The 17,975-nt window shown below is 43.1% G+C and overlaps 1 protein-coding gene across 1 annotated transcript; it reads left to right on the top strand.

Moving 5' to 3' along the window:
- The first annotated feature begins 2,955 nt into the window (after positions 1–2,955).
- On the top strand, positions 2,956–13,403 carry LOC113834680 (carboxylesterase 1C-like). The gene is given in 9 exon segments (XM_027406083.2): positions 2,956–3,079; positions 6,185–6,239; positions 6,690–6,693; positions 7,618–7,752; positions 8,583–8,663; positions 9,425–9,625; positions 10,995–11,097; positions 12,883–12,955; positions 13,232–13,403. Coding segments are annotated over 9 exon segments (948 nt in total).
- The last annotated feature ends 4,572 nt before the right edge of the window (positions 13,404–17,975 follow it).

Here is a 17,975-nt window from a genome sequence, read left to right as displayed (position 1 = left end):
GGGACATTGAAGAATAAAAATCGGATCTATTCACCAAAAGACAAGGTAGTCTTTAGTGTGTGTTTCCATACCCATAGTGTCACAAAGGCCTTGTGTAGTGAATATCTTTGAATGCAAGATACAAACACAGAATACATACATACATACATACATACATACACACACACACACACACACACACACACACACACACACACACAAATCAATCCTAAGACAACTTTGATTGCTGTTGTAATTTCAGGAAATACTGAGGTCATGGAGGAAAGAGACAGAATAGATCAGGGCTCAGTCATTGCTGTGAGCAGAGCAGGCTTTTATTTAAAGAATTAGACAAACTACAAGGGACAACAACACCAGGAGGTGGTATAAAGTGGTTGAGTTCTCCAAAAGAGAGGAAGATGTTTTATGTATGTAGGAATTCCCAACTAGAGTAGATCAAGAGCACATGGATGGGCGTGGTCACAAGGCCTCACAATCTATGGATGTATATAAGAAGCTCTCCGGAGGAGCTTTGAGGCCACCTTACAGGGCCCCAGAGCAGCTGGCTTTCCACCATGTGCCTCTTTGCTCTGGTCCTGGCATCCCTCAGCACTTGCATGGTTTTTGGTGAGTTATTCTAAAATGCAAACACTTGGGCACATCTGAAGCTCTTGACTGAGATGGGTTATGGTGAGCATAACAGAGTATATTACTATATTGTTTCACTGCTCACCCACTGGATTTCAATATGGGCTCAGAGCATCAGAGCCCAGCAAGCTCCACCCACCACAGACTTGCAGAAAGGAAAAACACCCTGATACTCTGACTGCAAGTGCCAGAAAGTTGTGAAGATAACCCCTTACCTTTGTGTGAGGTGTTAAGGGATCTCTAAGCTGTGTCTTAGGACTGACTCTAGCTAGCCCTGGTCAATATGGAGAGAGACTCAGCAGAGTTTTAATGGCCTCAAACTAGGAGTCAAGCATGTAGGACTAAAGCCTAACTCAGCCCTTCTGCGCCCTGTTCCTTCGGGCAAGGCCCTTCTACTGTGCATGCCTGGATCATGAATTGGGACAATAGGAATACATTAGTACCTTCCTCACTGGACTGTGGTGAGGATGAAATGGGTGGTTGTTTCTATAGTACTTAGCATGGTCTCGGTAACTCAGGATATTAAGCCAAATAAACCTTTCCTCTTCAAATTACTTTTAGTCATGGTCAATATCACACTTATAGAAATCTAATGTATATATCGTCTTTAGCTCAACAATAATCTTTGTGCCTCCAGAGAAGCATAAATGAAGAGAGAACCATCAAAAAAGATGTCACTATAGGAGATGGCTGGAGAAATGATTGCCCAGAGAACTAAAGAAAGACAAACAATGACACATGCAATGTTGTTTAAATACTTTATGGAAGACATGAAGAAGCATCTACTCACCCAGATAGAGAAAGAACAAAAGAAAAGTGAACTATTTCTACCAAGCCCACCTTGACTAACCAGTGAGTGAGTGTATCTGGCTCATTGACTGGATCATAGGTGAGGTGTTACCTCCAAGGTTACCTAGAAAGCAATTGAGTTATGAATATGCCCTTCCTGTTGTAGAAGAAGTCCCCATCACTGCATAGATGTAAACTGTACTTTATGGGAGTCCAGATAGAGTGGCTGGAATTATGGATGAGGTTCTAATGACCTTCCCCAAGCCTTCTCTACAAGAGAATGTTCTCTTAAAGGGTCTCGTAAGAGTCATTTGCAGACATTCTTAGACTCTCTGATCAAGAGGGTAAGTGCTGTTGTGCAAAGGGGTCACTCTGTCACAACAGATGTGAACATGTCTCACATTCCCCCTCCAGGGAGACATTTTAATAATAAAAAGACAAAGGCTGGAGAGTTTTCTAAATGTTAGAGGCAATGTGTGATCTATTAAGAATGCAAAATTGCTGGGGACCACAGACCCAAGGAGGGGGTTGCACAGATTTATCCGTGGATTTCTTCAAGCCTTCAGAAATAAAGTCTGGGGACATGTAGCAAGACCTCTATAGAATGTGTATGTGGCATTTGGGCATATGGGACAGCACTGTCCCATTTCCATGAAGGATCAGTACTCCATACACTTTGGGGAATGCTTAGATACCACACGAAGGCTTATTCCCCCAGAGGAAAAATATTGTAAAGTTCTGTAACCCATCATGTGGACAGGACACAGTTCTGGACCAAGTCATCAGAGAGACTTTACAGCTGATGAGAAACAGGGTCACTTAAAGACTATGTATCTAAGACCAAACCACCCAGGGTCCTAAGGTAACAATGACTAGAGAACTGGTGCTGACTCAGTACATATCCTGTACCAACTGGCAGAAACCAGAGTTGGGTGTGCCAGGGGGAAAGACTCTGTGGAGGTGAGAAAGCAAGGCAGACAGAGTAGCACCAAAAGTGTGAGGCAGAATTTAAAATTTCATGTAATATTGCAGTTACACTATAGCAGATATTGATGTAACAGTATGACAATCAAAGGTGGGTATTGAATTCTCAAGACAACCATTTATGCTTCAAACTTTGATACTTGTCTTTCTTCATCTGATTACATAACTTCATATATTGTTCTCTGGTTCCATTTTTTGTAAAGCACATCATTTTATTCTTACATATCATATAAATGATGTGTGTATACCTCACATTTTAATTTTCCCTTCTTGTGGGGCCAGTCCAAGTGAGCAAAAGAGCAAATAGTTGAAGGTGTGACTTCTCTCCTTCTGGAGAGTCCCGGGTAGGGAAGGCTTCATGCTCTGGAAAGATGAAAGCATCTAGAAGGCAGGATAATTGTAGAATGACATCATTTGTATTGCCCCAACTCATAGCCAGTGAGATTAAAATGTTTGTGGTTTATTTTTAGCCATGCTGTGGGTATAAAAGGGCAAGTGAGTGGCATTCCAACGGACTCTTTTAACTGAATGGCTATGACCCAGCATTCTAATAGGATGGTGATAGAAGGGTTCTGGAAGGAGAAACACCACATGGTTGAACCCTATGGACCTGCCAAGATCAGCAAGGCCAACATTGCCAAGGCTATTGCCCATGCTGCTGTGTCTGTGGCCATGTCAAGTGGGCCATTAAGAACTTTCCCTTCAATAATTGAGTGAAGAAGATAACTATTTGGCAGGAAAAGGGAAGGATTACATCCCAGGTGGTGGAGTTGCCCAAGGTTATCCTGGGAGAATCAAAGAGATCCACAAAGACAGAAGTGTAAACCCTCCCAGAAGTTGACCCCATGACATGGACATGCGCATGGTAACCATGGAAACGCCACCACCCTTGAACACTACCAGCCACTGAAGGACAAGAAGATCATATTTCTGTTCATGTGCAGCCTAACCTCAGACTTTGGTATACTCCCCAAACCAGAGGTCTGGGCACTTTTGCAAGTGCCCAGACTTCAATAATCAGTGAATCTGAGGTACAAAGGAACATGTCCAATAAATGTCCAACCCCCATTTCCAAGCATAAAAGTCTAGGGTAGAGTATACACCTCAGCTCCTGTCCATTTCTTATTCTGTGACTGCTATGAAACTATAATTAATACACAGTTGCCATCCTTATTAATACAGCTGTAGATTTTTAGATAGAAATTTTATTTGACTATGATTATCTGAACCAGGACAGAAATTCTTCTTATAAGCAAAAACAAAAAAAAAAACTTGTGAAATTAGCCTCCACTTGGTTTTGTATTGATGATTGTGATGGTGAACAATAAAATTGTTATAAGTACATACAGCCTCTGATAATTGCTTTCCAGAACTGTTGGGAGTTGCTGTCTTCAAATGTTTTGGGGAGTGGAACTGGCTAGAGGCTAGACCATCTAACCCAGGCTAATCAGCAAAATCAAGTCAATACATATGGCCCTGTCCTGCAGATGAAAATGCTTGGGGCTGTAGACCCAGTGGATTAATCCAGCACGCATGATGAAAGAGCATGAGCAGGTATACAACCAGCTCCTCAAGAATAATCAGTCCTCATAGCAAGTGTAACCTTGTGGAAGCAGGGTTTCAAGAGAAGGTCCAGAGAGACTCTTCTTCCAGAGGAGATCTCAACAAATAATATTCCAGGTTAAGAAGAGGCCTTTGGACCCCTTTGGGCTGGTTAAGAAGGATGTTTAGAGACAGCTCCAGGCAGGAGGCAGCAGACTCTTCAGAAAGGACCTCCACACCCAACAAAGCTTCACAGGACCATGCACTTGGGAAAGACAAGGTCAGTGACTTTATGTTGACCAATCTGGATCCCCTTCATCTGCTTGTAGTGTTCAACCCCAGTAAATTTGGGGTCTATTACAATGTTTTCCAGAAGGAGATGCTCTGATAAGTGACAGTAACCAGGAATGAGCCTTAGGATAGGCCTCATACCATGGTTAATGCTTTATGTGGTGCCTGTTGGTAGTCCTAAGTGGGAGGGGGTCTTGACTCTAGAGTTGTGTCAAAATAAGGCCATTTAATCCCAGGACTCAGGAGGACGAGGCAGGCAGACTTCAAGGCTAGCCTGGTCTATGTAGTAATTGTCAGCCACCCAGGAACACATATTAGAACTTGTCCTGGAAGAAGTAAAGAAGAGGAGGAGGAGGAAGGAAAGGAAAGAAGGAAGGAAGGAAGACACGAAAAAACAAAATAAAACACAAAATGAGAAAAAGTACAATAGAGTTTAAAAAGTATAGTAGGGCCACAGCTGCAATCTTCCTTGATGAAATATCTTTTGCATTCCCCGTCTCCCTGTGAAGTGTCATATAGAGGCTGTGCCTGTGCACAGCAGCTCCAGTTCAAACCTGCCAGACTTGATTTGGGAGACAACAGGTTCCTAGAGCAGTTTAGACAAACTGTCTTTTGTATTGAGTTTCTGCCACAGCTGTGCTGAGTTCTGTACTTTAGCTGCCCAGTTTATGTCTCACTTGCCTAAGAAGTGATAGGACCCTCCCTAGGGCACAGGTTCAGGCTCATGTGTCCCTCCATTGCCTTTCCTTGTTTGCTGCCTCTGCTGATACCAAGTCTCTCTGCCCATGGGGTATCACTGGCCTGAGCAGTCAGGCACTCAGAGAATCTATGCTCCAGGCTTTTTGGTGTGGCATTTCAGTTTCTGGCTCACAGCTTGACCTGGTCTGATTTGTCTCTATTCACAGCTATGCTTTCCCTGGTTGCCAGCCTCTCTACAGCAGCATTCTTGCAGTGTCATTGTGGAGTGCTGTGATGGAGGAAGCCCTTGAACACTTTGGAAAATCTCCAATTCAGGTTTATGGTCACATTTCAGCCTCCAATCCACACCTGTGCCATCCTGTTTCTCTCTGCCCATTGTTTGTGCAGCCCTTGGTTACAATTAGTCTCTATTCAACCTGCTCAAATATATTTTTTAAATAGGTCATTTCAATGGCTCAGCATTTAAGAAAGCTTGCTGCTCTTTCAGAGAACCAGTTCCTAGCACTCACATTGGGCAGCTCTTAACTGTCTGTAACATCAGCTCCAGGGAATCCTATACACTCTTCTGGCCTCCATGAGCATTCACACACACACACACACACACACACACACACACACACACACACACACACACACACACGACAGATACACACACCCATATAAATGTTTTCTTTTAATATTTTTGAAATAGTTCATTTCCAATATTTATAAATACATAGTTACCGATGCTACATTTGTGAGTTAACTTATTTGCTGATGTGCACTAATAATGCTCAAACCAACATTTGTGGGATTTCTATGCTCCCATGAACATTCACACAGAGCAGGTGAAGGTCTGAAGCAAGTCTGAGTCATGAGGTCCCAGCATTCCCATTTGGTGCACCGGTCTTGCCAGAGAACCTGTAATGGTGGCCACACCCCTTTGGGCGTGGCTTCAGGCAGATGGAAGCAGAAAGAGGGAAGCTTGAGTCATGGCTTGCTTTTGCACAGTCCTTTCTCTTGGGTCAGCTGATCCAATAGGAAGGGCAGAGAAGCACTCCCATGGTTCTTTATATTTATCTGTGTAAGTGTTCCCCAATAAACACCCATTTATCATTTATCTTCGGTGTAGTGAAATCTACACCCACACCTTCAATTTGGAGTATGACTTTATCTTCCTCTCTCATCTTCCAGACTCACATACATCTTTTTTGTGGTCTATTTGGTTGCCACTTCTACAGTATTTTTAAGTGGCCATTTTTTTCTGTTTAAGATGCTTTCAAGCACAGTGATGCTTATGTGTCCAGTGTCCCCAAGCACAGCAGCCTGTGAGGAACCTTATGAAAACAACACATGTGGTAGATAGGCTTCTCCATTGTGAATTATGGTGCCTTTGGCTATGAAGTTTGTGGTGGCGAATCAACACATCACTGTATCCAAACAGAGAGAGATGTTCCTAGCTGTAATAGATGCCATGCTGGAGAGTGGTCATGTGCTACTTCTAGTGTAAGACAAAAGCATGGGAAAGCACTAAGTTAGTTAGAGCCATGCAATGATAAATTTTCAAAATTATCATTAACAGCATAATTATACAACTGAAGAGATTGAGTGTCTTGTTATCAAAGAATAGGGAAATGTCAAGGCTCTCCCAAATGGTGACCAATTATGCTCTTGCAACCCAGTGATGTAACTTGTAATGAGTCTGACTCCACTTTTGATATTTGACTGCTAGAGATATTTGGTTTCCCTAAACCCTCATCCCTTCCCCACTTCTCTAGAAAAGTTTGTGGTCAAGACAGATTCTTATTTTTGTGCCAGCAGAATATGCAAAATCCCCCTCCTTAACCACATAGGGCACTTTGGCCAGTGTCCCTTCCAGAGATTTTTGAAACTGCTAACAAGACCTGTCCTGCCCCTCACAAAGTTCTAGAGTGCCTTAAGAAAACTGTTTTCAGTATTTGTGTGTGTGTGTGTGTGTGTGTGTGTGTACATCAACAATGCCTTCTAAAGCAATGCAAATACAACACACTGAGTTCTAGATAAGTTAAAAGTAAAAGAAATGTACCAGACACAACCTATAGAAACTTAAAGAGAAAATCAAGTGTCAACATTAATTCTGGAAAATTAATACAGTATAGAGGAAAAAGTGAGACTATTAGTTATGACTAAAGAGTCACCTCACCGGGAAAACATGACAATCCTTAATATGCAGACATCTAATAAAAGAGTCATAGATGCCCAACAGGACATCTTGTGTGTGGTTCTTTAAAAGCAGGCCTTGATGCAAAGTGTGAGTGTAGTTTGTGTAGGGGCGGTAATATCAGAGATTGGTGGGAGTAACTATAGAACTCAGAGGAAGGGAATTCTGCCTGATGTGATTTACCATATGCTATATTACCCAGCATGTTTTCTTTCCTCACTAATTCCTCATGGTTTAGCCACTATAGATTTTGCTTTTGTGACTACTATTAGGGTTATTAACAGAGATTTTGATTATATCCTTATATTTTAGAATAATATGAACTTGATACTAAAGATCCAACAAAAAGAAAGCAGAATGAACCATCGTTCTTAGCATACTGGGTTTCTGTGGCCATAATCACAAGGGCTTTTATGCTTGGCAAACTCTCATGCCAGGAAAAAGGGAACATATGGAGGAAACCTAGGGTAGGGTGTTCATAAGCACTGTATTTCTATTTTCCCCAGGAAAATCCCTCCACTGTGATAGATGGAGTGTTGCTGCCAAAGACTCCAGAAGAGATCCTGGCTGAGAAGAGCTTCAACACTGTCCCCTACATGGTGGGCATCAACAAGAAAGTGTTTGGCTGGATGGCTCCAATGGTGAGAATGTACAGATCTCTTAGATGCAATCCACAGGGGCTCAGCCAGCATCCTCCCTGCGCTGATCAAGGGTTATATACCCGAATAAACTACATTTCAAATAAGCTTAAAACTTTCCAAGTAAATTTGCACTGAGAGTCCCTGATGAAGCCCTTTAGAGTGCCAATTTATTCCTCCTGGGGCAGAAGAGGATAAGCAATTGAAAGCCTTCTAAAGAAACTACTGAACATAGGGCTTGGGGCCCTATCTGCCCACCACAAGCTTTCCACTTGCAATGCTTAACTCTCCAAGCAGGCATCTTTGTCCCTGGTATCATCCTGGGACTGGCTTTCAGTACTAGAAGTCGTGCTGAAACCAGCCCTCAAAGACATGATGAAACCAGACCAGAGTTCTGAGTGCAAACTTGGACAGGTCAGCACATCCCAGAGTCCTGCAGCTCTCACACAGAAGGACTTCAGAGGGCATCACAGGGAGACATACTTACAGACATAATACTTGGTTTTGTTTTCCCTGTCACCTGAATCTGAAGAGGTGTGTCCTCTGTCCTCAGCTTCTACCTGACTGTGGCCTGAATGTTCCACTGCCTAGAGGAACACTGTTCCTCCAATGTAATAAATAGACTCACTTGATTGTATTGCTTAGATTTATTTATGGAGGTCCATTTGTTTTGTTTGTTGATTTCATTTTTTCAGAACATAAACCACCACGTCTGTTAACACCCCCAAGTACATCAAGCATCTTAGTTCCATTGTTCCATTTGGTTTCCTTGGTTAGTCTGTTGGGTTCTTAATTTCCTGGGATTCATAAATGTTTTATTATTTGTTTAACAGATGATAGTTGATCTATTCTCTGAAGAAAATATGGATGAGAAAATGGCCAGTTCCCTCGTGTGGAAGTTCCACTCTGTCCTTGTAAGGCTCTTGGGAATCATGGGAATTGGTTGGGAAACAAAGGTCAGTCAGTGCCTTCTTTTAATCACAGACAAATTCAATGGCTCTAAGCAATAGTGGTGACTGGGGTTCACCTCCAACTTTTCTACTCTTCCACTTTGCACCCCAGTGTAATAAACTCACAGTCATTGTTCACCAATCAAACACTCCCATATGTCCAGGACAAGTTTCCAGGATAATAAGCTATTTGGAGAGTTTATACTCAGAAAATATTGATTCTATAACCAACAAAGACCATCAGATTTACATGTTGGAGGCCTAAGACCTAGTAGTTAGAAGGCAAATCAGATAGGTGAGCTCTGTGGCTGCTGCACACTGGAGGTTTCCTTCTTTTCTGATGCATGGACTTCCTTTCGTTTCCTAGGAATAGCTTACTCTAAAGCTATTTGCTGGGATTCACAGTGTCTTTCCCCATAGAGAACAGGGAGAGACACTGGAGGTTTAATTCTCTCCACGGGAGACAGAGAACAGCAATTTCCTCTAAAAACAGCTGAAGATAGCATTCACTAGACAACAGTGTCCAAGCTGTCAAGCAAAAGGATCTTTTCTCCCACATGATGGGAGAAAACATAATTTTCAGATGCCTGACACTCAAAGTTTATAACATACTGCAAGTGGATCCTCCCTGGTATAACCAGCTGGTTGGCACAGAACTTGGGTGGTTTATAAGCCACGAAGTCTTGTTAACTGTCTGCAGGTGGTCACTTTCTGATCTGTTTCAGAACATCCCTGAGAATATGATTCCAGCAGTCACTGAGAAGTATTTGGGACAAACAGATGACCTTGTCAAAAAGAAAGACCTTCTACTGGACCTGTTTGGAGATGTATTTGTGGGTATCCCATCTGTTCTCATGTCCCGTGGCCTCAGAGGTGAGTCTTATGTGTGGAATGGAAGGACATAGACAATAACAAGTCTCTACCTTGTCCACTTCTCAGTCCAGTGTATACACATACATCCATACATATATGCAAATTTATGAGCATATATATTATGTACATATGTATTGTTTATGTGTATATATATACACATATACCCATTCACATGCACATACATGTTGTATGAAAAATAAAAGGCCCAGAGACAAATATTGGGGTTTAAGCTTCAAGCTGAAGATCAGAGAAGCAAAGGAGCCAAGCCAGTATGTCTTACCTCTATGCAAATGAAATAGCAATCTTGTCTCCACTTATCCTGAGAGGCAAAAAGCCCTCACAAAGCCTCAGATTTTCTGGAGAATCAATGCCTTCCTATCCTCAATGTGGCTGGAGAATGATTGCCAGCTCTGAGCTCCTGTTCCTGTTTTAAATACTTCTCATGAGTCCTGGGATTAAAGGCATGAACTCCATTACTCTTTTAGACTGATTCAAGCTTGTGTAGCCCTGGGTAGATATGAACTAAGAGAAATCATTCTGTCTTTGGTTTCTGAGTCCTGGAATTAAAGATGTGAGCCACTACTGCCTGTCTCCTATGGTGAACTAAATGGCTGCTTTGTTATTTTGATCTCAGGTGTATTTAACAAATCGTAAACAGTATAGCACCAGATATACACATGCTTATCTATGTAGATATCTACTGGACAGTGGCAGAGTTCCCAGGCTGGTGGCTCATCCAAGTGAGTGGTATCCTTAAAAAATCAGGTGTCTCCAATGATGCACCCAGCATGAAAAAGAGTCACTTCTTCAGGCTTGAACAGGCATCTTTGCTGGTGAGAGGAGATGGTAGAGATGGGCAAAAGTATACCTGTTTTCTCCACTATAATATCTTAAGATCTTAGCTCTTCCAGGTCAAGCAGGAAACAAGGTAATGCAGGTGACAGAAGTATGAACTTCAAGTTTAGTGATTTCCTTAAATCCAAAGGCAGATTTTTGTCTTTGTATACATTTGTAGGTGTTTATATTAAATACCCTCCTATTTCAACAAGCAATTGGATTTTCATGGTTCTGCTGAATGATTGAGGAAAACACTGGGGATGCACACAACCAGGCTGACTAGGTGCTGATTTCTCCAGAATGAGCAGGCACTGTGTATTGTCACTGAACGCACCCAAGCACTCACTGACCGAATTACATCCTCTCATTCTGCATTCTGTCAACACCTGACTCAGATCCCAGCTCTACTTCAAACAGCTGTGCAAACACAAAGCAATCACTGGGATTTCCAGAAGCTGCCTCTCTCCTGCACTAAGAAACAGCAGTTTCCTTGAGGGATGGAAACCTCAGTGCCACCCTGGTGTCTGTCTACTAACATGAACTGTGCATGAATCCATGTCTCCTCAGATGCAGGTAGGTAGGTAGTTTCAATATCGGCCAAGCTTCGTATCTGAAAAGAGACCCAAGATGGTGATAGGAGACCACGGTGATGAAATCTTCTCTGTATTTGGGGCTCCATTTTTAAAAGGTATTGGCTCTATGTTGGGTGTGATCTGGGAGTCAGGAGGAGTGGGTCCTAGTCTTAGTTGAGAGATTTTCAGCAAGTTTCTCCTCCTCTCCTGATGGCGCTCTCTTCCTGACACTCTGTGGCAGAACGGAGCTACAGTAGGCAGTCCCCAACCTTCCCTTATTCTAACACACATAAAGATGGCTTATGTGTCCCTGTCATGGGCATTCTGTGAATATGATCTATGGATCCAGAAAAGAGGTTGTAGATCACCCACCCAAAACTCCCTGATCTAGTATTAGAATACTACTATCTGATTTCCCACAAAACAACCTCTACTTACTGTCTGGCTTGGGTCTCTGCATTCGATCCCATCTTCAGGAGGAAACTTCTTTGATGATGGCTGAGCAAGATACTGCTATATGAATTTAGAACAATGTCATTAGGAGTCAACTTATTGCTACCTTTTTTAATTGTTATTTATTTTTTGCAACAGTAGCATTAGACTTTGCCCTTGGTCTCTGGGATATCTAGTCTTAGGTTCTCAGTCGTTCAAGCAGTGTCTGGTATGGACTCTATCTCCTGGAGTGGGACTTATGTCAAATCACATATTGGTTGGTTACTGGAATAAGGTTTATGGAATCTTGCAGGCAAGACACCATTGTAGATCAAAGGGTTTGTGGCTACCTTGTTTACATTGCTCATTTGGGAGTGTGCAGAGTACTTTCCGTACCAAAGGCACTAGAATGTAGGGGTGAAGTCTCTATGCAGGCACCAGCTCCACTTATCCAGGTTCAATGAGTTGTGTAGGTGATGTCTTCAGCAATGGAGCATGCCATCAGCTGTGGAGAGCAACCTATTGTCTTGATGACAACATGGGCTGTTTGGGGTTTTCCATGGGACCTCTGGCCAGTGTCTCAATTAGATGTAACCCAATCCCAGTACTGTAAGCTTCATTTAGTGATAAGAGATGGTCAGTTGGGGGTCCATCTCCCAGCTTGTTGGCCCCTCCCCCATCTTTCCATAACTATCTATTCTATTTCCCTTTCCTAGAGAGGTAGGTGGCATCTTCCTAGGGAATCTATGATATATTTATTAACATATTTAAATTGTGTGTGTGTGTGTGTGCGCGCGTGTGTGTGTGTGTGTGTGTGTGTGTGTGTGTGTGTGTGTGTGTGTGTGTGTGTGTAGATCAGAGAACAAGTTTTGGGAATAGTTCCCTACCTTCTATTGTGAGTTTCAGTAATACAACTCAGATTTCTCATGTTTTGTGGCAGGTGCCTTGATCCAAGGAGCCATCTCTCCAGTCCCACAACATGAAATTTAAAGAAAGGCTTTCACAAATGTGAACAGGGCCTTATCTCTCCACACTTGCATAAGTTCATGAATGAACTGCAGGGCTCTTCCTGGGCATTTCCTAGCTGGAATGCTCATCAGTCTTTGTAGTTCAGGTATCTTTTAGAGCCTGTGGATAGTACTGTGCCTGAGTGACTGAGAAAAGACACAGATGCACTTCCCCAAAGCAGAGGACAGTCTGGAATATGGCATTCTGACCCTGGGGAAGGAGGGATAGGCAGATGAACATGGACAGTAAAGGCAGCTGGCTCATGGGCACACACATCCCACTGCTGAATCATTTATCAGTCTTTCCCTGAATGTGCACAGTAATTAACCAGAATCTTCACACTGAAAGATTTGACTGAGTGGTTGAAGAGTGAGTATGTAGATCCACTTCTAACAAGCTTCCAAAGAATGCTTCATCTGGTCCATACTTTGAGTAACAAAAACTTTTCACCTTCCCAACAGGGGGCACTTCAGAAGAGGAGACCAACCTCAGCAAGATGGTGATGAAATACTGGGTCAACTTTGCTAGAAATGGGTGAGCCTGGTGGCAAAGGTGAAAAGGGTGGCTAGGGTGTAGTTGGGCAAACTTTTGGAAAGGGTGACTTCTCAAGTCAGAGTGATGAAAGCCCTGACCATAATGCTCTATGGCAAAAGTTTTCTAGAATCAATTGGCTGTCCCAAAAGATGTAAGCTCTCTGTCTGTGGAGGTTGTCTGCCTTTCAAATGAGATAAGCCAGAGATCCTTTCAAACTTCAGAGAAATGGAGGGCCACATAGCAGTCTTGAGGAATTTTATTTGATTATGTTCCCAGGAATCCCAATGGGAAGGGGTTGCCACACTGGCCAGAGTATGATCAGAAGGAAGGGTACCTGCAGATTGGAGCCACCACCCCGCAAGCCCAGAGACTGAAAGGGGAGGAAGTTGCTTTCTGGACTGAACTCCTGGCTAAGAAGGCACATCAAACAGAACACACTGAGCTATGAACAGTAGTCTCTACCAGCCTCAGGACCAGAGAAGCCAAGATGGGGCTATTCTACAAAAGATGGTGTTCCCAAAGCATGGATCTTACAGAGGAAACTGCAAGCCTGAATAATGGGGGAAGGATGTGACCAAGGAAAGGGAATATCTGTACCTCATATGGAAGATAAATTTTCATTTGGAAGTCAAATCAAGAGTTGTGTGCACAGATGAATCCACGCTCATTGAAGGAAGAAGGATGAAGAGAGATGCTGACCTAAAAAGACAGCCTTTTGACTGAACCTGGCCCTCTGCAGTTGTATGGTTTAGTCTGTTTATCCAGGCCCTGGCAGTGGGACCATGATCTATCCCTGGTGCATGAATTGGCTTTTTTGGAGCCCATTCCATGTTGTGTAATACCTTGCTAGTATTGATGGGGGGAGGGGGTTGTTCCTGCCTCAACAGACTTTGTTGACTCCCTATGGGAGGCCTTGCCCTTTCTGAAGAGTGGATGGTAGTAGGGTGGGGGTGGGTGCGGTTAGCTAGGAAAGAGGAGGGAGGAGGAACTGTGGTTGGTATACAAAAATGAATGGAAATTTTAAAATAAAAATAAAGACACCCTTTTAAAAATTTTTAGGAAATGTTTGCTGGAGTCTGAAGGGAGACTGCTGATTGGAGGGAAGATGGGATGTGATTATTGTCTTATGATTTACCACCAAGTCTGCAACATTGTCATACTGTGGTGCTAATGGACGCTTATTGTCAATTGTGAAAGTATAACACCCCTGATAACTACAAACCCCAGGGGGAGATTGCATCCATCACTGACTCATATCCATGAACTTCTGCCAGGTGTCCATGACTAAGAATGATAGTGCAGGGAAAGGCTATCTGCCAAAATTCATGACTAAGATTGATAGCACATAGGAAGATAAAACCAAGCCTGTCTCTAAGGGTCCAGGCACACCACACCACACATGTGTTTTACATGAAGAAACAAAATCATACAACCTCTTCAGAAAAAAGGAAAGACCCTCTCTTCCCAGAGCTCTGGTGAAGACCCACTGAGGCCAAGGAAGGAGAGCTGTGATGTTCTGTGTCCCTTAATAGAGTATAGAACATGGTTCTGTGTAACTGTATAGTGATCTTTCTGTACTGGAAAGAGGTGTGATTGCTGAGAAGACCCCCCTCCCCACCTCCATGACTGGGAATACAAGGTCCTCCTAAGGTTGAGATTAGATCAGAGTTAACTCTGATCTAAGAGTTAATCTCTTTAAAGAGATTGCCCCCAGATACTGACACTGAGTCAACGGATACAAGGTACCATCTACCAGAAGTCTACTTTTAGTGGAAAGTGAAAGGATGGAGAGAGACTCTGTGAGCCACAGGTCAACAGGCTGAAGAACATATGAAAAGCTGGGACAAAGAAGAGAATACTTTATAGTGACATGTGATTTTCTACTCATGTTATTGATGCTAAGCTGCTTGCAGATAGAGCAGAAAGGCAATTGCTAAAGATTTTTATAGTGCTGGGCATTAGATTTTTTCACAAGAGGTCTATATAGTAATTCAGTGTTGGAGATAAAATGGAATTGTCATTCTCAAAGCAAGCTGACATGGAAAATGGGGCGTGGAACAAATGAACATTCAGAAAATAATGAGTAGAGTTCACCTCGTGAATAATTCCTATAAATAAAACTGCCTGAAACACATTAGATAACAAAGATCTTGAGACTGGGATTTAAAAGGCAAAGCCCAATTATGTGCTGAGTGATGTGGAGTCCGGATCCACTTCCCGAGCTTTGACTGCTGGTGGCTTTTAAACTTCACCTATCACCATCCCCTCTGGCTCCTTATCTGGAAAAGCTGATTAGAAAGCGTGGGACTTCCTTGGTGCCAGAGTAAGATCCCAGCCTCATAAGCTGGCCCTGGCCCCACCCCAACCACATAAAAGTCCTAATACAATGGCCTTGCCTTCCTGATTGAAAGTTGTATCCTGTCTCTGACTCGGAGGCCAAGACTTCTTGCCCTGCATGTTAGAAGACTACACAGTTCTCTGGGGGAGGGGAGGTGTGGTTAGTACTCACTCCCAGTGGAGACGCACTGAAAAAGATAGTGATAGGTCAAAAGCAGGAGACAGGGACACCAAACACATAGTGAAAGGACATGTGATGGCTGCATGGATATAGGTTAACAGACACCTAGAGGAAACAGGGGGACAATTTAGAATAAAAATCTCGCCAACACATCGAAGTCCTCAGCGTGTGTTCACATAGCTAGAAGTAGTGTCACAGACCTTGCGAGTTATCCTTGCCCATCCCCCATTCCACCCTACACACAAACAAATCAATCCCAACACAAATTTGAGTGCTGTTGTAATTTTTGGAAATGCTCAGGTCATAGAGGGAAGAGACCAGCTAGACCAGGGTCAGCCATTGAAGGTGAGGGGAGCAGGCTTTCAGTGGAAGAATGAGGCAGCCCATAGGGGACCAACAGGAGGCAGTATAATATGGTAGGAGTTTCCTTCTCCCTCCTGCTCTCTGCTCTGGAGACACCATGTGATCCACCAGCAAGAGAGGGCGCCAGCGGAAGGCATCCTCTATAAGATAAGTCTTATAAAATATATAGGTTTGTGATAATTAAGACTGAGCTAACAGATGAGAAATCCCAGTCTTTGTCCAAGCAGCATTTGTACCTAATAGAAGTCTCTGTATATTATTTGGGGCCCTAACTCGGCTGGCAGAACTCTGGCGGCTGGCCAGAGGAAAGCGCCCACGTGGCAGTAGGGCTCTGGTGGCTTTTGTCAGACAGATTTATCGTAACAGGGTTCCCCTAAGGAGAGGAAGGTGTGTGATATATGTACCTGCTCCCACCTACATGGAATCAAGGGATGTTATATGGCCCTAGGGAAAGGACCAAGATACTGGAGGGAAAGTCGGGCAGCCCATGCACACGGCTGCAGTGTATTTCCTATTCACAGCCCTACAAATCCTGAGTGTAGTTCTCTATGTCACAGGTAGCTTTCTAGGTGCTCAGATATAAATAACACCATCCAATTTTCTGTTTTCTTGCTTACTTTAAAATTTTCCTATCGGGTAACAGTTGAAGAATTGTTTTAGGCTTTCCCAAAACCCAGTGACCAGGTAAGAGCCCATTCCAACTGACTGGAATCTTCCTGAATGAGACCTGGACATCTATCATTTTAGTTTTCAGGAATTCTGACCCAAACTTCTTATTTATGATCACTCACTGTCTGAAAAGAATAGTATACATATTTCCAAATTTCTAGAAGCTATCCAAATTACTGCTTTAAAGTCCTTGACATAGAAGATGCACTTTAATGAACAACTTTTAAACTGGTACTTTCATCTTTCAATGTGATTTCAGGCATTCAGATTTTCAACAACAGATGGGGTGAGTGCAAGGCCAGGCCCTCTTTCAATCACTCCTAAATCCTGCAAGCACATGTCCCTAAAGAGCCTCCTCACTTCATCAAGCAGTAGCTTGTTATATTTTCCATGACTGTAGACTTCTTTTTTCTCAGAAAGCTCCCCCTACCTACAACAAATGTTGGTGTTGATCCATTGTTCCATGAAATAAATCAAAGCCAAAGTTACAAACTCTCATTGACCTGAGTAATGTCCAGCAGAGGGCAGCACAGGAAGGAAGGAACCGCTTCTCTCCAGAGATCCTGGGAGGTTGTTACTAGGCTGAGAAGGACAGATCTGGACAAGAATAGAAATCTCAACACAAAGACAAGACAGAACTAAACCTTGGGTATGGCAGCACATATCTGTGATATCAGCACTTAGGAGGTGGAGGCAGGAAAATCAGACAGGCAGTTCAAGACCAGCACCAGACCCTGTCTCAAAAGAAAACAAAAAATAGAAACCAATACCAAATGTCTTCTCTGGAATATGTAGAAGAGGGGAAAGGTGCAGGCAGCTCTAAACCTGAGCAGAAGTTTTTCCTTCCCAACCTTTGCATTTTATTTTACAGTGGAGGGAAACATATTTTGACAAATACTTGAAGAATTATGGGTGAATAGGCAGGTGGATGATCAGAGCAGGAGACTGTGGAGAGGGAGTTTGTTTGACATAGGAGCATTCATCCTAAACATGCTAAAAAGCAGAGTTTTCTGACTATAGAAGTAGATGGCAGCAGGCCAGGCCACTTGGCAGGAACATGAAAAAGTAATTAGGCATCAGAAAGGGAACTGTGTAAGATTTGACTTCGCTTGCAGGCTTGAGAACACAGAATTCTTTGACACCCTAGCCCAGGGAAGTTGCAGATGTGTGCTAACTCCCAGGACAGCAGTTCTAGAGCTCTGCATTGCTCCAAACCTTCCAGTTTTTTCTGAGGGTCTCAGAACAAAGCTGAGCCCTGCCTGAAGGTGCCATTTACTGTGCCTGCCTTTGAGAAGCTCTTGGTGGTTAGAGAGCCACAAGGGAGAGACCTTATGTAAGAAGTTGTTGGACCAGTTTGAGATCATCAGTAATCTGATAGTTGAGTCTGGAAACAATTATAAGAACTGGCATTCAGACTGGGCCTGTCCTGGGTTGTCATCAGACCCCTAGGAACTCTGTAGAAGTGAGAGC

This window comes from Cricetulus griseus, chromosome 3 (genome assembly GCF_003668045.3).
Source record: "Cricetulus griseus strain 17A/GY chromosome 3, alternate assembly CriGri-PICRH-1.0, whole genome shotgun sequence".
Classification (NCBI taxonomy): domain Eukaryota; kingdom Metazoa; phylum Chordata; class Mammalia; order Rodentia; family Cricetidae; genus Cricetulus; species Cricetulus griseus.
Note: the sequence above shows the minus strand (reverse complement) of the source record. Positions and strands in the feature narration are given on the sequence as shown.